The following is a 23,977-nucleotide window of genomic DNA, read 5'->3' as shown; positions in this document are numbered from 1 at the left end:
TTCCAAATATTTCAACCTTCTTCTTAAATGATCTTTGTTGACCTTATTTTGTTTTTTTTTTCATAATATTCCAAGTTTATGTTTGTAAAATTGCGACTCTTTTTCCCCTTTCTGCTGTTTTTTTTCCCATTTTCCTGCGATTCCAACTAATTTTCTTATGATGACTTTGTTCCCATAATATGTTGACTCGTAATATTAGAACAAGTTTTAATTTTCCAAAAATGACAACTTTATTTGTTGTTTTGTTTGTTCCTCATGATATTATGTCTTTTAAAAAATATTTTCTTTAATATTTCAATATTATGCTACTAAGATTATTTTTTTCTCATAATATTATCATTAGGAAATATATATATATATATACACTGTTATTATTAATATTATTATGGTAAAATTTTGTAAAACAATTTTTTTCTCTTAATATTTGGACTTTATTCTTGTAAAATTACTGCAGACTTTTCCCATTTTTGCTCTTTTGTTCTGTTTTCTTGTTAAATTCTATTTTTACAATGTGCTGCGGGCCAATAAAAAACAGCCGCGGTCCACAAATGTCCCCCGAGCCACACTTTGGACATCCCTGCTGTGTAATAATGTCTATAGTCTCTAAAAGGGCTATCTTTCTGCTATAAATCAACACATCCTTTTTCATTACTTTTCTGTCATCCGCTGGGAAGGCTGCATGAGATAAAAAGCACCCTGACATGAGACACCTATCAGACAATAATTGAGACCAGAGAGAGGGGGACATCTTGACTGACACACACACTTTTAAAAGGTGTTAAAAGCCAGATAAGCCTGGAGGTAAAAGCATCCCAGGGTTTGAGAGGGAAGAAAGTAGAATGGCACAGCAGGGGGTGAATGTCTAATGCTTTTTGTGTTGTTTTGTTCCGTCAATAGCGAGTGTACGATACGAGCAGATTATGGGCCACCATCGGGGAGGGATTGGGAATCTATCAGAGAGAAAACCCGACCGCTGGGCTTTTGTTTCAGTCGGGCCTGGAGCACAGAGTTTAGCAGAAATCCATCAAGACGGTTTGATTAGAAGACGCCTCGTCAGTGAAAGGAGGGCAGCGGTCAGCCGTGAATCAGAAGCACCGGGAGGTCAAATGAACGATCCAGTCGAGCTGCTGTGAAAGAAGACTTGCAATGTCGAATTTCCTGGACAAGAAAGGCAACAATCGGGACTTAAAATAATAAGTTGGTGAATGATTTGGTGGGAAATGGTAGAAGTCAGCTTAAAACATTCCTTAAATGAATAAATTTTTATGTAAAACCATATAAAGCATCGACTTTTTGAAATTGCTCTTGGTGTTGCTGTGCGGAAGTACGTCGGTGAACCTCGCTTCCTGATGCGCTGGACGTCACGTTAACAGCCCCGGCTTTGTTGTTCATCTCTCATTTGCGGACCCTGGTTCCATCTCCGGGGGTGGCAGGGGATGGACAGACCAGTCGGGTTATATCGGGGGTACAAATAATTGTGCCCTACCAAATCTGCCCAGCAACACACTATTTTTACCAGTAAAATGCTACACTGGTCCAAATAAGATGTGGAGGTATTACCTTGTCAGCGATATTCTCTACTAATTTGTACGTCACACACAGAACCTACTCCACACTTTTCAACATCTGAAGTGCACACAATCACTTAACAGCCTCTCCGTGTCAGTCTGGTCCACCTTTGACAATCCTGAAGAGGGCTGCCCATCAATTCCGCCTGGTGTCGGCCAATCAGGCACGCTTGATGACTGTCCCCCTCGCCTCATGATCATCCACGAGTCCGCTTGTAAAAGTCACAGCACTCGCCAACCGCCGGGTGACAATCAGCAGCCAATTGTCCTCACTCAGTGACGGCGAGAGGGAAAATGGCACCTTAACGGGGTCTCAAAGGACAAACTACATCGACTCCCGTGTAGTTAAAGTGCAGTTTAAAAGGGATGATGTCACATGACACTGAAGAGCAGAGTAGGCCTGCACGATAACACCTTTTGTGGACGATAATTGTCATACAAATTATTGTTGATAATCGATATTACTGACGTTTTTGAGGCCATTTTTGTCATAATAATGCAAGTACATCAGATCAAGAAGCAATAAACTTTCATTTCTAAAGCGTATTTAACATTGGAATTGGAATTTCAAGAGCTTTTAAATAAAGATGCAGATACGATATTAGTAGCCCAGGTGAGTAATTGACTGCAGGTGTGTAACCAGCGCCTCCCATGCCAGTAGGCAGTGTGCTGCAACAGATGACAGACAGATGGCAGCAAAGCAGCACCACCGCTCATGACAGTACTAGCATTATTAAAGGGGACCTAATATACTAATTTTCGGGTCTTTGTATTGAGTTTTGGACTCCTGTAGAGCAGCTGCACATGATAACCCGCACAGAAAGCTTTCTTGATCTTCCAGACTCTGCACCTCTTCCTGCAGTGTTTCCTTGGGTCTCCCAATGTACTCCACTCCCGGCCCTCCTCCTCCAGCCGAGCCCACTCTGCTGTGATTGGTCGCACCCGAGGACTTCCGGACAGCCGCCGAACCATTTTTGTCCAATGACGTACACAAAATAACCACAGTTAGGACACTGATATGTTGCTACTTCCAGCTTGCTCTTCTGACTCTTCAACACGGCCAAGTAACTTTGGAAAGGCGTCGGACCTCCGCAGCAGTTTGGCGGGTAGTTCGGCTTCGTACTGAAGTTCCGTTGACAGATGAGCATATTTTTCTCTTGCTGGCCAGGAATCAGCAACTCCGAACACTTCTGCCTGCTGCTTGCCTCTTTAGGAACACCCCAACAAACATTTCCTAGGAGCCGTTGCTCGACGTGCTAACAGGGTGAAGCAGAGCGGGGGTGCTGGGCATGCCCATATAAGGAAGTCCGGGTTGTGTTGACATCAATGGAACTCGGTGTTAAAAAAAACTGTCGAAAACAGCGTGCAAAGCTGTCCAAAAGTGCTTTCAGGTCTCACTTCCAAGTGTGCAGGCCTCATTATTACAACATCGTAACAAAGTTTACAGGTCAGAAAAGAGGAAAAGCATAATAGGTTCCCTTTGATGCAAACTGTTTTTATGACACTCTTATTTTTTTTACCACTATTAGACAGGATGTGCACTTCTCTTATTTTGAAGGCCAGAAATGTGAAGTGATGTGGGCCAAAAATACGTTTTGACTTTGGCTAAGTGAGATAGGTGCCTCTTGAAGCCGTGGCTGTTGTCGCTATTTCACACCAAATCAGCTGCCAAGCTAAAACGCTGGGTGACGTGAACAAGCACTAAAGCACAACTCACACAGCCTGAGCCGTCCGCTGGGGAAATATATTCACACGCTTTTCCCGTGTGAGCTCCCCGTACCACAGAGAGCAGTCCGGGCACAGCGAGGGGGAACTACCGCTGCTGCTACGGAACCCAACGTGAAATTAACAGCGACGGGGACCAATATCCAACGTGCAACATGAAACTGACCTCACCAATGTGCGGAGTGAACCCTCATGTCATCTGGCCTGTGCGGTAAAGAGAGAGAGAGGGAGCGAGGGAGAGAAAAACAAATGCACGCATGCACATGTCAATTTATCGAGACCAGCAAAATGATGATTTATCGGTTATCGTGACAGGTCTCGTCTCAAGTAACAAGGTCTGAACATTAATGAACAACTTTGCAATCTTACTGCCCAAAAACATGAACATCATTGATGTTAGCATCTCCGGGAGCGAGATGATTGCGGTTCAATCTGGACAATCAGGAAAATGACCACGACGACTACGAGCATCAATGCCCTGGTGCCCTCCAGGCCACCCCTTTTGGATGTAATTGCACTTCATGCATGAGTTCTACACTCACTGCCTCTAATGACATCTTCTACAAGAGCTGCAGCAAAGTAACACACGTGCACCTACAGGATCAATACAACTTTATTATTGCACAGCGTTGGTTAGCGTTCCTTCCAGAAGGTCCGACTCTACCCGAAACAGATGTTAACCAAATCTAATTTTCCCATGAGAAATGATGGAGGTTGGGTACACATTCATACCAGTTAACCGAACCTAACCTAAACCCACGCACGCACGAGGAGACCATGCAAACTCCACACGGAGATGCCAACATGCTAACCACACGGCCACCGTGCGGCCCAGATAAAAAGTCCTAATTATGAGATGCAAACCGCGCACGTGACGAAGGCTCCAGTGAAGAAGGCGGCACATGCTCAGTTTGTATCTCACTATTTGCACTTTTTATCCCATAATTACAACTTTTCAGCTCATAACTATTATTTTGTTTAGCTCAAAATTTCGAATTTTTATCTAATAATTTCCACTTATCTCATAATTATGACTTTCTTATCTCATAAGTATGACTTTTTATCTCATCATTTCAACTTATTTCAAAATGGTATTGCTTCAAGTCGGATTACTGTACTGTAAACGTGCTCAAGCCGTACTGAGAGTCAAGATCCGCAAGAGGGCGCCATAGCTTATGACCAGCCAGTGCCGGAAAGTGAAGTAGTTACACACTATGGTATTAAAATGTAGAGGCTGCAGAAGAAGATAAGAAGCATACCGGCATTGATTTGGAGAGGCTGGTGCTGAACACGCAGGATCGAAGAGACCCCCCCCCCCCAAAAGACAGGACTGAAAGAGCCGCAAAGATTCAGTGACCTTCTGATGGAAGTCCTCTGCTGACTCGTTGGCCGTATTGAAATGGGGGTAATACAACCTGAAGAGGAGGAACAGAGATTGTTAGACTCTACAGTTAACACATCTACAGTATCTGCGGATGAAGTCCTGGACCAGGAAGGTGGGGTCTGTCCCACATGGTGGATACACTGGCTTCACCTTTGAACAACAATGGCAAGCAGTTTGAACGTATAAAACAGGAATTTTAACATCATTTCACCTGGAAAATGTCACCAGTCAAAAGTTTAAAGACACTTCCTCATGCGGCATGAGAAGGTGTCCATCAGTGCTTATGTATTCTTCGGTCTGGGTGGCGGAATGATAGTCGGGACAGCTGATGGTCGAGTAAGACACATTCGGCCCCAAATCGTCCTGAGGTTTGAGTCAACACGGTGTGGAATATTAAATTCCTACCTTTCTTTTTTGGGAGGTAACAGCACCTGACTTAGGTGTAACAGGTCGTGCAGGGCCGTGGCATTTCGTGCCAACGCGCACCATTTGTGGTCTTGAATTGCGTGCCAAGCGCGTAAAGAGTGAGCAAGCAGTGCTAAGCCGGTCGTCAGCTTTCGTTGGCATGGCCGACTGTGGGGCAATGCAGACGCAAAACATGTGCAAGTGTAAAAAAAAAAAAAAAAAGAAGCAATAAAATATTTCAGAGAAACAGCAAATCCGTGAAAGGTGAACCGCGATAGAGTGAGGGCACACCGTACTGCAGAATGCTTTGATTGAAAAGATGAATGGCAAAGTCCCTCTTTGTCATGAAAATGAATTTAATCCCCAAAAAACATTTCTACTGCATTTCAGCCCAGCCACAAAAGGAGCAGCTGATATCGTGTTAGTGGTTCTCTGGTTGACACGCTGTAGGCGTGAATGTTGGCAAGGACAAAGGCTGGAGATGACAATTTCACGCTGAATAAGGGAGAATAACAGACTGGAAGCTGTAAACGGAAATCTTGAGATCTTTGATTTTCCTCTGTTAACCATGATTACCTGCAAGGAAGCACGCGCAGTCATCATTGCTTAGCACAAAAAGGGCCTCACAGGCGAGGATATTGCTGCTAGTAAGACTGAAACTCAATCAACCATTTATCACATCAAGAACTTCAGGGAGAGAGGTTGAGTTGCTGTGAAGAAGCCCTCCAGGTGCCCAAGACAGTCCAGCGAGCGTCAGGACTGTTTCCGAAAGTTGATTTCGCTGCGGGATCGGTGCACCACCAGTGCAGCGCTTGCTCGTGGATGGTAGCACGCAGGTGTGAGCGCATCTGCCGGCGCACCAAGGCGAAGACTTCTGGAAGACGGCCCGGCGTCAAGAAGGGCACAAAGGTTTCTTGTGAAGGGATATTTTTAGAATGTGAATGGAGGAATGTATCGCATCAGTTGAAGGGAGGAGGCAGTTCATTTGCCGTCTGATTTTATTGTCAAAAAATGTCATGACATCATCAGATGGTCATCAGGCTGAAAGAGTTTCTTGTGAGAGGGTGGAACACCACATCACGGCAACGGGAATGACACCAAGGGGCAGGTTCCTCTTTTCACATAGTAAGGAAAATATGCTTTGCTATTGCACTTATAAAATGTCCATTCTTCCATTTGATTTTACTAAACAGTCAAAAAGAAATAAATAGCACAATCAAAACCTGTCACATTCGTCCACAGCTTTTAAGAGCGTTCCCCCTGCAGGAAGTCATTGTCACTCCACAGGAAGGCCTTGTTGTCCAGCACAGTGGCCAACTTGTGGTTGAAAGGCTGGTGCAACTCCCAAAGGAGCTTCCTGGTGGACGGCAGCATGGGGCCGAGATCCCTGTCAGCCGGCCGCCGGGTATTGGACGATGGACTTTTAGTCAGCGCCGCCTCCACTTGCAGAGATAAAGGACCTAAGGAGAAGATGAGATACTCTATTATAGCGCTTTTGTTAAATGATCATGCCTAAACTTTTGACCTACCGGTGTTCAGGAAGGAGAACACTTTTTCCAAAGTCCCTTGAAGGTTTGCGGCGTAGTCCTCCAAGCGGAGAACAAGGACCTGCTCCCTGGGGAAAACGCTCAACCAGTCCAGCAAGAAGACAATATAAAAGCCCAGGCTCAGCCTCACCTTGAATCACCCAATGAGCACAAAAGTCAGCTTATTCTGTGCTTCTCCTCATTCTGTCATGTTCATGGAAGCCCGTTCCCACCGCCGAGAGAGAAAGAATATCCCCATGGTAAGTAAAAAGTCCAAATTATGAGATCAAAAGCATAATGATGAGATAAAAAGTCCATTTTACTACATAAAAACTCATAATTATGAGATAAAAAGTCCAAATTGCGAGATAAAAAGTCCAAATGACAAGATAAAGTCATAATCTCATAATTGTGATTTACCATTGCTTTATTTTTTTTTCTTTGCGTGGCGTACACGGGCTTCCATACATGTGAGATGAACATTTTGCACGCGTTTGTTTGACGTTGAAGTGGATGTGCTCAAGCTGTACTGAGAGCGAAAGTCCGCAAGAGGGCGCCACAGCTTACAGCTAGCCAGTGACATCGAGGGCAGCAAAGATCTACTTGTAGTAGAGTAGACTGTATGTCAATGCAGGTGGGGGGAGCGGGTGTCCAAACTTTTTCAACTAACATTTTGCCCCTCTTAATATTATGTCTTTATTCTGATATTTGGACTTCATCATAACAATACAACTTGTTTTTCTTGTGTCTCATTTTACATTTTTAGTCTTTGATATTTCAATGGTGTCATTTCTCTTCATATTATGTCTTTTTTCTTGTTTTAGTTGAATTGTATTTTTAGAATGTGCTGAGGGCCGATAAAAGAAAGAAAGAAATGGGTCCCGGGCCGCACTTTGGACGTCCCTGCTGTGGAAAAAGATAAGAAGCATACCGGCATGGAGTTGGACAGGCTGGCGCTGTACACGCAGGATCGAAGCGACCCCCCCAAAAGACAGGACTGAAAGAGCTGCACAGATTCTATGACCTTCTGATGGAAGTCCTCTGTCGACTTGTTGGCCGTCTTGAAGTACAAGTAGTCGGAATACAACCTGAAGAACAGAGATTGTTAGACTCTACAGTTAACACGCCGGTCTGCTGGTCCCACCTCTCTGCAGGATCTCGGAGCATGATGATGATTTTGGCACCGGGCTGGACCATGTGGATGAAGTCCTGGGCCAGGAAGGGGGGCTCTGTCTCCTCCCCATCGCCATGGCTATAGCTCCACGCTTGGTTGTCCCACATGGTGGATGCACTGGCTTCACCTTTGAACAACAACGACTGGCTCTTTTAACATATAGAGTACGTTAGAACAGGTGTTTTTACATAGAGAAGAACAAGAGTACGTTAGAACAGGTGTTTTTACATAGAGAAGAACAAGAGTACGTTAGAACAGGTGTTTTTAAACAGAGAAGAACAAGAGTACGTTACAACAGGTGTTTTTACATAGAGAAGAACAAGAGTACGTTAGAACAGGTGTTTTTACATAGAAAAGAACAAGAGTACGTTAGAACAGGTGTTTTTAAATAGAGAAGAAGAAGCCACCAGTCAAAAGCTTAGCGACACCTTCTCATCTTGTGGCCTGAGAAATATACAAATCATACGTACTGTATTGCTACATATCTATTATGCATCTACTTTTTGAATACGTTATATGTCAAGTGCTTCAGGGCTGGCTACATTGCGGTACGAACATCAGCGTTTTTTCAACAATTCATTAATAAACAATTGCTGCTTCATGGTTGAATATGGCCAATGCTAGTTTTAAAAACTGCACAATGAAGCAAATTGTATCTAATTCTTGGCCTAAATTAAGCATTTTCAAGCATAAAAATGAACTACAATCGAAATACAAGGCAGAAGAAGCATTGTAAGTGTCAATGTAGTATTCCAAATTGGCTGCTAGGTGTGGTGGAATGTGACGAAAATATGTACAGTATGCATGACTCCATCTGACAAAGTCGGGCATCAGTGTGCAGTCGCCCCTGGTTTATCGCGATAAGCAAATTTCCACCAAGTACGATTCAATATTAATAAATCAAATATTTTTGTAGCTATGGTACAGAAAACCTGTTTAGGCTCTTCTTTAACATTATTAGGGCCCTCTAGGCATGAAATAACACCCCTATAGTCACATATACAGTTGTATTTAACAATATAGGGGATATAATCAGAAAAAATAGGACACATTAGACATAAATAAGATAACAGACTCACACGTTAGCAGTTCCTTGATGTTTTTTTTCCAGACAGCGTACTTCCTGTGATCATCAATGTCATCAATGTATTGTAATGGCGGCTTTAAACGGCTTTACACTTGTATGACCCAATATAGCAGACATAATAAGAGTAAATAAGCCCTTTAAGGTGTAAATAAAACTCCTGCTCGTGTGTGTCACAGTAAATGTGTTCCCTCGGGACCTTGGTGGCAGGCGGACAGATGTGTGGAGGACAGGAAGTGACGTCGGAGTTTCAGAGTTGAGTTTTAGCTTGTGGTGGGTTATGGCCCCCACAAGCCTGTGTTGTTATCATTGTGCCTGTTGAGAGATGGCGATCACATCTGGTGTCTGTCTCAGAGTATTAGTGACACCTAGTGGCCACTGTAGAATACTACATTCACAATTACAATGCTTCTTCTGCCTTGTACTTGTATTTTAGTTCATTTAGTTAGTTCATTTAGACATGTTTATGCTTGAAAATGCTTCATTTAGGCCAAGAATAAGTACAATTTCTTGCTAATATGCTGAATTCAACCACAAAACAGCCAGCATTTATGAATGAGTTACTTTTTGAGAGTGAGGGCGGGATGTTCGAACCGCGGCATAGCGAGGGATGACTGTATTCCAGTTGGTAAAGGTATCAGACATGTTTGCTGTCGCTATCCCAGCAGTAAACCAGTGGTGGAGCCACAAACGTTTTACTGGGGTGGCCAAGGTGACCATTACTCACATAGAGGTGGCAATAAGTTCAGGGTGGCCACGGCCATCCCTGGGCCACCCCATAGCTCCGCCGCTGCGTGAAACAGGTGATGGAAAGGTGGGCAAGTGATTCCAGGCGGCAGCGCAGTGATACGAAAGGAGAGAAAATAATGCTGAGCGATTGTCAGGTGTGACCTTTTTGTGTCAAACGGGTTTTTTGCTGCAAATGTATTGATCTTGACAATGCATATTGTTTTGAGATGCAAAACGCCCCAGCCAATCAGCCAAAGTACTTTCTCCAACACCACAAACTGACCAGAACTGGGCTGACGGGACAAAATGGGGGAAAAGTCGCTGCTGATGGGGATGTCATACACCTTCTCGTCCCTTTAAACCTCCTTTTTATGAACTCTAAGTTTATTTGTGTCTTCTGGACAGCTTTGAGTCAACCTGATGCGTCCTTCCACATGCACGGAACATTAAATTCCACCTTAACCGCAGCGTATTCACAATATATGATTGCATTTCCATCTGCTTCTACACGTGAGACATCTCGTAGGAATGAGCAAGTCTGGCGGTAAAAGACAGCGTGCCAAATCGTGCTGAAACCTGAGAGGTGCATGGATGTTCAGGCAAAGTGACAAAGCCCACAGGTTCTTCCGCTGGAAGCGTGATGTCCTCTAACAATAGCGGCGCACACCGCCACCCACGCAAAAGCCGCTTTCACACGTGGTCACCTGTTATGAGCTGCAGAGGGCGGCGGCCTCCGGGGGAATTTCCACTGCTTGACGCTTGGATCTTGTGGGCTGCCAAGTCAAACAGATCCAGGTAATCTTCCACGGGGAATCTTTCCTGTAAGCCCTCTTTGAAGCGGATGTAACCTGGATTACACCAGAAGACCCAAAATACAGCTCAACGTACAGACAAGCTTACATTGGAATTTATGAAAAAGAAAAGTCTAAAAGGTGTGATTTCAGGTGAAATGTCAGCAAGTATTGCTTTTTCTTTGGCTTTTTTGTGTGTGATAATAACCAAAGACCTGTATATGGAACTTACATCATTGCTGCTCAGCACAGGACTGACAATACTTTTGCAAACTAAAAAACAACAACAAAAAAGAACGGAATTTACGCCGCTAAAGCCCAGGTCTCAACGGGTCGTACGGGCTCCTACGGCCGGTCGACGTGCAAAGAAACGCTAGAAATGCACGGAGGACGCGCGTGTGATGTGCTGATTTTCGAGCCGTGCTGTCATCAATGAGGAAGATTGGGGGGAAAAAAAAGTGAAACTTAAGTTCGTGTGCTTGGAAGGACAAAGTTAAGTGTGTGTGAGAACAATGCATCTCTTGTGTGTCTCCCAGTCATTGACTGTCACCTACTGTTCTCTGTTTGAGTAATATCACTTGGTCAAGCCTTTTCCAATAAAAGTGTGTCTTGATATCGGTATCGGACGATATTCAAGGCTGCAATATCAGTATTGGATCAGAAATTGAAAAAGTGCACTGAGCGATTAGACTGTGTAATATCTAACACTTGCCAAAGCGTCTCCTGGTCCACCAGTGCGGCTCCTTCATGACGTTAAACCGCAGCTCGGGATGCAGCAGCAGCCTGCGGAACAAGTCGGTCGTGCCGCACTTTGGTTGGCCGACGATGTAGAAATAAGGCAGGCAGCGCAGGCGGAACAGCTTGCCGTCCTGTTGGCGCAGGCTCTGGCGGAAGTTGGATGTCAGCTGGTCGCACACACCCTTGAAGTTCATCGAACGCACGACGAAGAGGTTACTCGCATACGGATCGATGCTGGTTCCGCCGACAAACTCCTCGTACCAACAGGGGCTTTTGATCCCTGGCAGGAAGTGGCGAGGAATCACGGAGAACAACTGTGGACAAGGACAGAGAGTCACATAATGGATGATTTATAGAAGCAGGTGCAATAATGACAAAGCAAAACCACTACTGAGTTGAAGAAGTAACAGGAAGGTGGTGTCTTTCACGGCCTCACATCTCACATCTTTGGCAACAACACATCTTCAGTGAAGGTAACAATAAATATTCATTCATTCATCATTAAAATGTATTTATATTCATTTTGAATTGTTTCTGCATGTAAATCTATAAAAAAAAAAAAACATGTTTTGTGTTAACATTTTTGCCTTTCTGGACAGGATTATTCAGATTTACATGATTTCTTATGGGAACATTTGATTGGGTTAGAGTCGGACCTTCTGGCACAGATGAATGAGGTTCTACTGTATATTTACTGTATATTTCAAGGTCATCAGCAAAACAGTGGAAAGACATGTTGTATTTTCTCAAGATGGCTCCCAGGGGACGAGATCTTCCAGCAGGATGGCGCTCCATGCCATACATCGGTCTCTACCAAGAAATTTCTGCAGCAGAAGAAGATCAAAGTTCTCGAAAAGTGGCCCGCACAGTCCCCAGACATGAACATTATTGAGCACGTTTGGGCAAAAATGAAGGAAGACACCTGGAAGACAAAGCCAAAGAATCTAGATGACGTGTGGAAGGCGTGTGGAAGGCATGTGAAGCCGTGTTTTATGCCATCCCAGATGCCTTCATCAACCAGTTGTACGAGCCGAATGTCAACCGTCATCCAAGCAAAGGGAAGCCACAGCCGATACTGAAATGATCAAATCTCTCATGGTAAAAATGTTCAACATGCTTGTTGCTATGATGCTTTGATGTTGTTCTGAAACAAAGAAGTGTTTGTTGAATACATTTCAATGAAGTGTAAAACGTGACCAAGACTTTTGTCCAGCTAATAAGCTGTCTATTTGTGACTGTTACGTATCTGATTCAAGACGGTTCGAAGACACGTCGTGTCATTTTTACCAGAGAATGCCAAGACTGAAATGATTCATATGAACCATAGTAACAATAGGGGGATTAGTTAGGGAGTTATGAGGTTTTTACTTCATACTGTCTACCTATGACAAGACTTTTGTCCATGACTGTATTTCATTATTTTAGCTGTCAAACTCAGCTGTCAAACTCCGAGGGTGAGGAATCTAAAATATAAGACATATTTAGAGTTATTTCACACTTTTTTTGTTAAGTACATAATCCCACATGTGTTCATTCATAGTTTTGAGAACCTTCAATGAAAATAAAGAAAACACATTGAATGAGAAGGTGTGTCCAATCTTTTGGCCTGTAGGCTTCTGTACGCACTTACGACCAAGATACACTCCTGATCAAACAGACCAATCGAAAAATTGCAAGAATTTACATTTTGCGCCGTTGGATCTTCAGGAGGTTCTAAGTAGAGCTTCGAAATGCAAAAAAGAAGAAATGGGCGTGAGACAGAAACATGTTTTGAGTAAACAAGCATTAAAGTGAAATAGGCTGTTCATCCGCTCATCAAAAGTTTAAGACCACAGCTCAAAAACACAAAACCCCACTAAAATAAAAATAAAATATCCAAAAAAAACTTCCCTTGCCATACATCCCCAAATGTTCTCAGTTGGATTTGGATCAGGGGAACACGCAGGATGGTCCAAAAGAGTGAGCTTATTCCTCTGGAAGAAGTCCTTTGTCAGGCGGGCATTGTGAACTGCAGCGTTGTCCTGCTGAAAAGGCCAGTCATCATCACACAGACGAGGGCCTTCAGTCATGAGGGACGCCCCCTGCCACATCTCCGCATAGCTAGCTGCCGTTCGACGCCCCTGCACAACCTGAAGCTCCATTGTTCCATCGACGGAAAAAGCACCCCAGATTAGGCATGGGCCAATAGGAGATTCTGACAGTATGATAACCTCAGGCAAAAATATCACGGTTTGATTGTTTCAGGGCATTGTAATTACAGCTCTAATGTGTGTTACTTTGAAATATCTTTATTGAGAAGACTAAAAAAGGCAATTCAAAACAATAATTTTTAGACCCTAAAAGATAACACGAGGAAAGTAAACATGTGTTTTTAAAATAACAACAAAAAATAACTGAATTCTTTCCAAATAAATAAATAAAATGCAGTTGTCAATGCAGTCCACAACTAATCCTGCAACTCAAGTCACAACACCACAGATATTTTCTTTGTAAAAAAAAAAAAAGTAAACTGTTCATAAATGCGATCAAGTGGCCCAAGAAGGTCACGACACAAATATTTTGTTTTTAAACTCGTAATGTTCCATTATTATTTCATAGTGGCACGTCACACTTTTCCACAAACATCCATTTCCGGGTCATGTGATTGTTGTTAGCAACTGCGACGTTGTTACGTGGTTGTTGCTTGTTGTTCAGTGGAGAGTAAACCGCTTATACCACTTACCCTCCACTGCTGTCTCCTTCCCAATCTCGTCTTCACATTTGGTGACCCTCCACGTGAGTAATATGTCGACCAACAACAGCGACAACAGGCGCCGCTCATTGCTAGCGCCTGTGCTGTCTATGCCCGATTAATGGCAACACAGCACACGCTGAGGTTAGAACATATCGAAGCCCAATTTTGACTGCGAGGACTAACACAGGACGTGACAAAGTACTTCCACCTAGTGGCCGCGCTGGACCTCCACTTTCTCTCCTATCGAAACCGTGACTTTTCATAACGTGATATACCTTGAAACCGGTAACCGATCCATGCTTACACCAGCTCAAACATCTCAGGTGGGATCTCCTTGTCACGCCAGTAATGCTGGAAGCCATCCGCACCGTCAAGGTTACATTTTTTTCTCAGCAGAGAATAAAACTTTCCTCCACCTTTCAGTGTCCATGTTTAGTGCTCTCGTGCAAATTTCAAACGGGTCATTTTGTGGCATTGAAGAAGACAAGCCCTTTGAAGATGTTTTTTTCTTCTTAAAAGCCTTCCCTTGCAGATGCCGTCTGACGGTTATTGGAATCGGCACCAGGAACAAACTTCACTTGGGCCAAGGATGGTCCTGTGTCTTGACGGACAGCCAACGGGATCTTCCGCCTCAGGGCTGATGACATTATTTTGTGTCTACCACCTGACTTTTTTGTTCCATAACCCTCAGGATGTTTGAAGAAGTTTCAAATGACCGTCTTACTGCGTCCAACGTCAGCAGCGATGGCACGCTGCAAGAATCCTTGCTTATGCAGCTCAACAATCCGACTGCGTTCAAAGAGAGAAAGCTTTCTTGCCTTTGCCATCGAGAGATCGTGACAGTGTGAATACCTGACACCAAATCACATTTAATCCACGTTTTTGCCTTTAAATGCTGCGGTCTTAAACTTTGGGTCAGCTGTTGAACAGCCTGTTTCACTTTCATGCACGTTTGCAATCAATTGTTTACTCAAAATGTTTTTTTTGCCTCACTCCCATTTCTTCTTTTGGCATTTTGAACGTCTGTGTGGAATGTCATTATGATCCAACAGTGCAAAATGAACATCATGAAAACATGACTCACATGGGGGTCCGTCCCGATGATGTCCTTTTGGTCAGGAAGTTTCCTGGATGGGTATTCTAATGCGGACTGGATCATCCTCACCAGCTGCTCCATGTCTACTGAAGTGCTTTGTAAGGAGACTCCCACCGCCGCTGCTGCTGTGGTGTCGTTGGTCGGGACATCGACACCGTTGGGCTGATAGGGCGGAGGGGTCAGCAGTCCTTTCTTGTCCCACATCAGGACGTAAGAAGCCATGATGAGGAAGGTCAGAGTCAAACACAGCAAGAAGACCGCCATTTGGACTTTGGAGAAGTTCACCCTGGATGACTTGACGTGCACATTTTCAGGCGTATTTGTGTGCCTCACGTCCAGAAATGTCCTGAAGGGTGTTTTTCCGTAGTGTCCGACCACAGGAGAGCTGTAGGGGACGTAGCCGGGGTGCAACTGGGTGGTTCTGCCATGTTTGTAGTCCGACAGTGACATGCTGACATGAAGTAGGCATGTGGAGGGAGACACTCATTGGCTGGCCTTACACCCTTCAGTCTTTCTGCAAATTGGAAACACTTGTTAAAGCACAGAATATGCCTTTCATGCTAGATTCTTTTCATAGTCACGTCGCGTGTGAATTTGAAGCTTCCTACTTTTAGCCTCAAAAGTGCGTGAAGTGTGTGCGTGTGGTCTGTTGTTTTAACATAGAGACGAGTTCCACCGTGAGACTTTGGAGGTCAGAATAATACTTACTCTGTAATTCAACCCTAAGAACACAACATTAATTCTCTGAGAACTAAAAGGAGGGACGCTTGAGAGCTTTTTTTATTTTGTGAACCCTTGAGGATAATTGTGCAGATCATGAACGAACAGACTGGGTATTGATACAGGTGCACAGGATTTGTTTATTTGGATTTCCTGCCAGATATAAAAGTAAGAACACAGGAATGATTGCAGCACAGGTTGTCCTTGTCCCTGCGTGACAATGTACAGATCGCTGGCCCCTTGTGGAGCACGCTCTGTTAGTGCGCCTCTGTGTTTATAGTAGCGTAAATACACCGTGACCTCCCGCGAATGCGACTGCAGTGTTGGGAAGAGGGCGAAAGCACAGCCACTTTAGGAAGTAACAGCATCTGTGTTGATGGCAAACTTAAACAATCACAGAAAGGGCTCACAAACTCGACTTGCACTCACTTCCTGCTGCTCAAAGTGGCTTTCCACACTCTGGGAATGAAAACTTGGCAGCAAATCTGTATGAAACTTTAAAAGTCCCTATTGTGCAAAATAATGGTCATGTGTCCAAAACGTGACAAAAATGTATTGCCTCCCACAACACTTCATGGAAGACGGCTTTGTGAAAAAGCAGGCTTCACTACACATCTTAAAATAACGCATGGAGCTCTGCCCTGTAAGTTAGATCATTTAGCGAACCATTGTTCCCTTGTTGTATGTGATATATGGCATCTTTTATGTTGGACAAGTGCGGTTACAGTGTACACGTGAAAAGTGGATAGACTAAGTGCACGATAGCGCTTCTTGGAGATGCACACTCAACGTGAACAAACACAGAGCATTAGCATTAAAGCTACAGACACACTAAACGGCATGCTGCCAGTCGGGCTTACGAAAAGCACTTTTAATCTGTCGAAATTCCAACATCGAGGCTACCCTACTTTCCAATACACTACTGTGGGACCTCGGAGACTTGGTGAAAAATACTAAAAAATAGATGACATTTAAAGCAGGAGTGTCCAAAGTGCAGCCCGGGGACCATTTACGGCTCGCGGCTTTTTTTTATTGGCCCTTGGCACATTCTAACACATTCTAATAGGATTAAACAAGAAAACTAAAACAAACAAACAAAAAACAAATTTAAAAAGAAAAAAATATAAGTAATTTTACAAGAAAAAAAGGATAAAAAAAAATCAAATGAAACAAAAATGAAGTTGTTATAATATTATGATAATAAAGTCAAAATGTTATGAAAATAAAGACGTAATGTTAACATTATAAATAAGAATATTTCTTTAAAAAAAAATAAGCATAAAATATCAGTTAATTGGTTTCAGACCCAACGGCGATTCAATATTAATAAATTGAATATTTTCGTAGTTTAGCAGAGAAATCCTGTCTGTGACTTTGAAAATACGGTTTTTAACATTAAGAGCGCCCAGTAGACATGAAATAACACGCCTGTCGTAATCTTTACACTCCTGTTATTCACTGTTTGCATCACATTGCTGCAGGGGCTCGAGACAGCCTCTAGCTAGCAAGCTAGCCAGTTCATTTCTTCTAAACTTAAGCCAAAAGTGTACCACTTCCACAAAGAATGGGAGGAGAATTTTTTTTTCACTCTATCATGCGGGACATGCATTGGCTGACTTCATGACTTCAGTGCAGTGTTAAGTTAATGTCGTGTAAGGTCGTGTCTCAGTGGTTTGTGTCATTACCGCCGCCTCCTGACCAGCACACAAGTGACGTGGTGGTCACGAACGAATCGGCTCTAAGAGAAATGAAATGAACGATAGGAGCCGATTCGTGTAGCTGGTAGCCAATTAGTTTTTTCCTCGTGTTTTTTTCTGTTAAAGGCGGATGTCATTGGTCAAGATGTGTGGCGGCGTCTCCGTATCCACACTGAGCAGAGGGAGGGGTGGGGTTAAACATGCTGTGGTGCTCTTAGAGCCGATTCTTTCGTGAGAAACATTCTAACATTGTTATAATATATTTTTGGAGCAAATAAATCCATTTGAATAATAAACATTTGATGTCATGGATTTTTGACATTAGTAATTCATTTTATGCGATACACATAATTTGAGATGGTAATAATTGAATAATAATAAATAATTATAAAAAATAAATAATTATAATAATAATAATAATTGAGGAGCCACTAGGGAGCCAAAAGAACCGTCTCTCTAAAAAGAGCTGCAATTTCCATCACTACAGAATAATACATATCACTTGTATTTCACTATGTTTGACTGAGAATAGATCGTAGTCTACCACCACACCGCGATCATTTCATTCATTACTTTAACATGGCGATGGAGCGATAATCAAACCACGATGTTGCGAGGGTCGGCTGTAATGAGAAAAGGTCATACTAATAATACGCTCTGTCACGGATAACGCAAAGCTGAGAATCAGGCTGTTGGGGTTTTTTTCTTTAACAACAAAAACCATCTTTGCGTATCTACACAAGTTGCATGGCCCCCGCATCCATTCATTTGTCAGTATGGGGCCTTCGGTGGAAACAGTTTCTACACCCCTGCTTGAACTAATTCCAAAGTTTTTGTGTCCGTGATGAATGATGTTCTTCTAATCTGCTAAACAACCACAGTCAAACAAAACAACGGACTTGGAAAAAGTCATATCAAACCTCTTGTTTAAATATGGCCTCCGTCTAGACCTGCCAAGCCAAGGGAAGGGAAGCCCACCTTGACATATGGAGCGCAGCTGTGCGCCTCGGTTCCACTGTGTATTTGCACACGCGTGTAGCTGTGTGTACACGTGCACGCGTATGTTTTCCTTATAGTGAGGGTCTGTTTGCTTTAGCTGCACTTTAAGGCCAATGTGGCATTAATAACAAGCAGACAGCAGCTGAGGATGTGTCCTACTGTGCAGGGTGTGAGGAAGAGGCAGTATAATTACAGGTGCCAAAAGGGTCATCCCAGGTTTACTACGGCTATTTCGGGAGGCCAGTGGAGCGTTACTGTAAACCCCTTTATTTGGAGAACGTGAGGGTACCGCAAATGTTGATATTAATGTCTTAAACCGCAGCCAAGGGGTCTTGGCAGGCTTGTACTGAATGTCTGATTTGGAATTTGACATTGAAACGTCGTCATTGGTGTATGAATGGAAATGATGACTCATCTAACAGGTAGAGTGTTGTGGTTGTTACATCATCATGTTTTTTTTAACTAGCGATTTTTATGCTAGCTGCTGTGTACTAAACCACTCATAGAAGTCGACTTTATGTAGCTTAGGAGTTTTGGTGACGTCACACGTTGCATGACAACTTGCTGCTCTGCAGGTCTGCTGGGGGCACCGATACAATCTGCTTGCAAGTCGAGCAAAAAAATATACATACATATAATACATGCATTCTGATCACAATTTAGAGACCAGTTGAAAAATTGCAAGAATTTACATTTTGCACTGTTGGATCTTAAAAAGGTTCTAAGTAGAGCATTAAAGTGAAATAGGCTGTTCATCAGCGGATCGAAAGTTTAAGAGCACAGCCTTTAAGCGCAAACATCTTGGCAGAAATGTGGATTGAATGTGATTTAGTGTCACACTGGCCTGATCTCTTTCTGGCAAAGGCAAAAAAGCTTTCTTTCTTTGAAGGCGGTGGGATTGTCGAGCTGCATAAGCAAGGCCTCTCTCTCGCAGCGCGCCATTGCTGCTGAGGTTGAACTTTTTCAAACATCCTCAAGGTTATGGAACTAAAAAGTCAAGTGGTAGACACAAAAAATGTCACCGGCCCTGAGCCAGAAGTTCCCACTGGTCCTCTGCCTACATGAAGGTTGTTGCTGGTGCCGAGTGCAGTCTGATAACCATCAGACGGCAAGAAGGCTTTTTTTTTAATTCAAAGGACAGTCTGCATCAGCAATAAGTTCCATTCATTCATCATTTCTAATTATTTTGCATTGTTTTCTGCATAGGGCCGCACGGTGGCCTCGTGGTTAGCATGTCACACAGTCAGGAGATCGGGAAGATCTTGGTTCGAATCTCCGTTGGGTATCTCTGTGTGGATTGCATGTTCTCCCCATGCCTGCGTGGGTTTTCTCCAGGTACTCCGGTTTCCTCCCACATAGCATTCCGAATACATGCATGTTAGGTTAGTTGGAGGCTCTAAATTGTCCATGGGTATGAAAATGAGAGTGAATGGTTGTTCGTCGATATGCGACCTACTACTACTACTACTACTACCAGGCCAGGGTGTACCTCGCCTCTCGGCCAAAGTCAGCTGGGATAGGCTCGAGCATACCCACGACCCTAGTGAGGATAAGCGGCATACAGTAGAAGATGGATGTTTTCTGCATGTAAAATTATAAATATTTGTATATTTTTTCATAGTTTGTACTAAAACTGAAAGTGGTGGTGGTCCTGGAAACCTAGCGCCTTCCCCAATAATTGGGTTCACCTCAGAGTGCACTTGGCTGGCGATTGCGTTGACAAAAAAGCTCTTCTGGGACTTGTCGACACTCTTATTGTGTAAGACAGAACCCTGACAGTAATCCAGTTCACGTACATGACATGTAGCAGCTTGATCGCGCTTGTTTTCTCCGATACTGCAACTCTCACACTCACTGAGTGAGGACCTCACGTCTGTGAATGCACTAAGGGTCACGCGCTGCTATAAAGCTGATATCGTGAAATATTTATTTTCTGAAGCCATTCGCTAAAGTAATCGAGGCCGGTGGAGATGGGCTGATCTGACTGACAGCATGCATGTGGTTTTCAGAGTGCGGAAAGTTCCCGTTTCATATTTATAAAATGTCAATCAAACAGTTCAGGCAGACGCCAGAATACGTTTGAGTAAAAAAACACACGGTATGGTGCCTTTGCAAAAACAAGTTAGAAATAACACATTAAAACATCAGCACAAGGACTGGAAGAAGGGAAAACCATCAGCCACGGGGAAAATGACTTGATGGCAAGGGAATGACGCCTGCAGATAAGAATGAAACTTTTTTTTTTTGCTTAGAAAGGACACGATGTTGTAATCTCACAAAACAGCAAACTCAACTTGAAATAGAAAGTCGGAGATGCTGCCAGAACATTCGTCGTCCTCCCACATTCCCGATGCTGCAGCACAAATTCTTCTCTCCCACTTGGAGTGGTGGACCCCCAGATGAAACAATCTGATATGATACTTCTCTCTCATCCTCCTCCTCATACTTTCAGCCTTACCTCAACCATGGGAAGAATGCCAAAAGAAGCAAAGGTTTGGACATCTCAGGATGCTGTACTCCACTATTTCAAGGTGACGGTGGTGGGACAACCTAAAGCCTTCCTGCTTTCAGACCAAATGTACCACAAGGCAGCATGCCTGAGGGAGGTTTGTCTTGGGTGTGTGCAAATGGGGGTGCTACATTGGTGCGACAACTTAGACATTTACAAATCTGTATCCTCCTTCCTTGCAGGTTGGTCCGGTTCGACAGGCACTCTTTCAACCAGTGTTGAACCAGAAGCTACACACTGCAGACTGAAATCTGAGTAAAAGTCCAGCTCTCAAGTTGAACAGACATGCCTTGACATCGTTAAAGTCTTACACGTGTATATGTTTACCCCTTTCTACAAATAGTTGGCTGTCTACCAGTTCTATGGCAAATATATACAGTAAGTGCGGGCAACTGGTTCCAGAACCGCCTGCAATAAATGAATTTCTGCGATATAGGATTCAATGTTAATAGATTGAATATTTTCCCAGTGAAAGCACAGAAAACCTGGTTAGGATTTTCTAAATATGTTTTTTTTTATTATCAGAGCCCTGAAATAACACTCCTAAAGTCACCTTTACGCTCCTATTATTCATTGCTTACATTGCAACTCTTATGCTGCAGGACTTGAGACAGTCGCTAGCTAGGAAGCTAGCGAGCTAACACGCGGGCAAGCTAAGCAGTTAGCCTCAAAACTTTATTTTATTTGAACGTTATTCACAACTTTATTTCTTGTAAACTTAAGAAGGGAAAAACTTACCACTTCCACACGAAGTGGGAGGAAAACTTTTTTCCTGAAAGCCTAGGTCACAACCAGACGTACAGTTTCTTTGGAGGTGCAATTTTGGCATTCCCCAAATTGCTGGGGCTTTTTTGTTTTGGGTAGAGAACATAGCTGTGGGGACCATGATGGAGTAAGATCTCAACACGCATGGAGGACGTACAAAATATCTGAACGTGCGTTGGCCGCACTCATTACATAAGTGGGGTGCACATGTGACGTGTGGACACACAGACGTCCGTAAATGCGACATACCAAAAAAAACCTGACATGAGGACAACGCATGAAGACGTACAAAGTGTGTAACTTTGTCTTGCAACCTGAAAAAAACACAAGCGCCCGTAGAGTTTGTTTGACATGACAAAGAACCTTTGCGGCTACTCTACGGCTCAAAAATCAGCACGTCACACGCGTGCCGTCTGAGCGTTTCTTGCCTTTTTATGCACGTAGACTGGCCGTAGGAGCCCGTGCAACCGGTTGTGACCTGGCCTTAATGCTAACCCTTCTATAAAATTGTTCAGTGTGTGCCCAGTTTTAGGGTGAACTCATCGCCATTAACTCTCAGGATAATTGTGAATGGGAATCGATCCCACGCCAGCTACACTGAGGTCAGCTATGTCAACCACTACACCACCAATGGCCAGACCCCCATGCAGCACCGTAGAGTAGTAGAAGGAACCAACCACACTCAAATGTAAACAATAAGTCCCATTAGAGTAAACAGAAGGACAATCAGAAGCGCAAACATTCACAAATATTTACTTATCTGTTCGCTGTAACGTCTGCGCTTCGGCCAACTGTAACGATGGTGTCTGACACTGTGCAGATGTTTCATCATGAGGGAGAAGATTTAACTGGCTTGGGGTTATCTTTTAGGATTACACACACACACACATAAAAAATCAAGGGTTTTGGAGCGCTAATCTCACTACTGGCAAACTGTTTCTAAACAACTTTTTTACTCTCTAACGTCCTCATCCATGCACGTCCCACAGAAAATTATTTACTGGTCTTTATGTAACATAAAGACAATTAATATTGAATTAAATTGTGTTTTTGATGTATGCAAGAAAAAGCTCAAAACAAGAAAGATCAATAATTTGTCGACTTAAATCAGTGGTTCTCAAACTTTTTTTACACCATGTCGCACCTCAGAAATACTTAGCGTTGCAAGTACTACCATCTCTGTGACGCCAAAAGTGATATTTGAACCCAGATTGCCTGACTATGAGGCAGACATACTAACCACTACTCTAGTAAAGGAGATGTTCATTTGAATACATGGCTAACACATTTGACTTTGTCCAGTTGTTACATAAGTACTAGTATATGTCTTTAATACAATGTTTTATTATTTAAACAACAATCTCACTAGGCAGAGCCTGCGTACCAACAGCGGTACCCACACCACAGTTTGAGAATGATGAATTTGTATTTCATTAGTTTGAACTTTTTGTGTAACTTTGTGCTAAATGTAAATCAAACAGGCTAGCAACACAGTGTTGTGTTTCGTGTCCGATTAAACTATGCAGTTCATTAAAAGAGATGACAGTATTTTATAATATATAATATCACATATATAATAGATTTAGGTGAAATTTATCATTTTTTTAGGTAGTAAACAAAACAACACTCACAGTAGAGTTGGGCGCTATCAGGTCCAGCTGGCCAGACATGATCAATCAATCAAACAATCCATGTTAATCCACTGCAGAATGGAAGACAGGACAGGTGTCTAGTCTGTCTGCGAGGAATATTAAGTCCGCGGAGTGTGTGTCGAGCGTGGGCTGTGTTCATGGTCGGCTTTAGCAGCACAAATGAGTGACTTTCCGCTGCCTCCATCCGAGTGAGGAGCGAGGGGAGGGCGCTCATCCTCCTACGAGCGCTCGCCTCCTCTCATGCTCGATGAAGGCTGAATTATGCTACAGCGACGTTACTACACTGACCAGACACACGAGAGCAGTAAGACTTCCCGCTTAGCCGAAAATGCGTCGCAATACAGCAGAAAGTCCGCCATGTTGGTAAGCAAGCCAGCTGGGCGGGGCTAGGCGCACAACAGTGCACGATGTATTCGCGGGCTCTGAGCCGAGTGTAAAATCAAGTTATGCGCGGTGGGTTCACTTTGAGGAAATGAACGAATGTATTTATTGAACAGAATAAATATATATGTTTATACAGTGGAACCTTGGTTAGCATCGTTAATTCATTCCAGGAGGTCTGGCTCTAACCGAAATGGACGCTATTCAAATGCATTTGAAATGATGTAAATCTAATTAAGCGTTCCAGAAAGCCAAAAATGTTAACACGAAACACGTTTTTATAGGTTTACATGCAGAAAA

At 43.3% G+C, this 23,977-nt stretch overlaps 1 protein-coding gene across 3 annotated transcripts; it reads right to left on the bottom strand.

Annotated features, from left to right (window-relative positions):
- Positions 1–5,433: 5,433 nt before the first annotated feature.
- Positions 5,434–23,606, bottom strand: LOC129194312 (carbohydrate sulfotransferase 15-like). Of its 3 annotated transcripts, XM_054799452.1 has the most exons (9): positions 23,276–23,606; positions 22,401–22,507; positions 14,943–15,468; positions 11,099–11,438; positions 10,300–10,443; positions 7,753–7,909; positions 7,540–7,696; positions 6,612–6,759; positions 5,434–6,542 (listed from the first exon to the last, which is right to left on the bottom strand). In XM_054799452.1, the coding sequence occupies exons 3-9, from the start codon at positions 15,402–15,404 to the stop codon at positions 6,328–6,330; spliced, it is 1,623 nt and encodes a 540-aa protein (XP_054655427.1). In that variant the 5' UTR covers positions 15,405–15,468; positions 22,401–22,507; positions 23,276–23,606; the 3' UTR covers positions 5,434–6,327. The 3 variants fall into 3 exon arrangements, with proteins under 3 accessions (XP_054655427.1, XP_054655425.1, XP_054655426.1); XM_054799450.1 differs by lacking the exon at positions 22,401–22,507; XM_054799451.1 differs by lacking the exons at positions 22,401–22,507; positions 23,276–23,606 and adding an exon at positions 20,829–21,370.
- Between the last annotated feature and the right edge of the window lie 371 nt (positions 23,607–23,977).

Source organism: Dunckerocampus dactyliophorus, chromosome 14 (genome assembly GCF_027744805.1).
Source record: "Dunckerocampus dactyliophorus isolate RoL2022-P2 chromosome 14, RoL_Ddac_1.1, whole genome shotgun sequence".
Taxonomy (NCBI): Eukaryota; Metazoa; Chordata; class Actinopteri; order Syngnathiformes; family Syngnathidae; genus Dunckerocampus; species Dunckerocampus dactyliophorus.
This window is presented reverse-complemented; position numbering and strand designations above follow the sequence as displayed.

What these genes read in the sequence shown, in the direction of transcription:
- LOC129194312 (XM_054799452.1), bottom strand. Translation starts at nt 15,404, where the DNA reads ATGTCACTGTCGGACTACAAACATGGCAGAACCACCCAGTTGCACCCC. An exon ending in GTGGACCAGGAGACGCTTTG is followed by an intron (nt 10,444 to 11,098) that starts GCAAGTGTTAGA and finishes GGTGTAATCCAG; the next exon opens with GTTACATCCGCTTCAAAGAG. An exon ending in GCCTGTCCAACTCCATGCCG is followed by an intron (nt 6,760 to 7,539) that starts GTATGCTTCTTA and finishes GGGTGATTCAAG; the next exon opens with GTGAGGCTGAGCCTGGGCTT.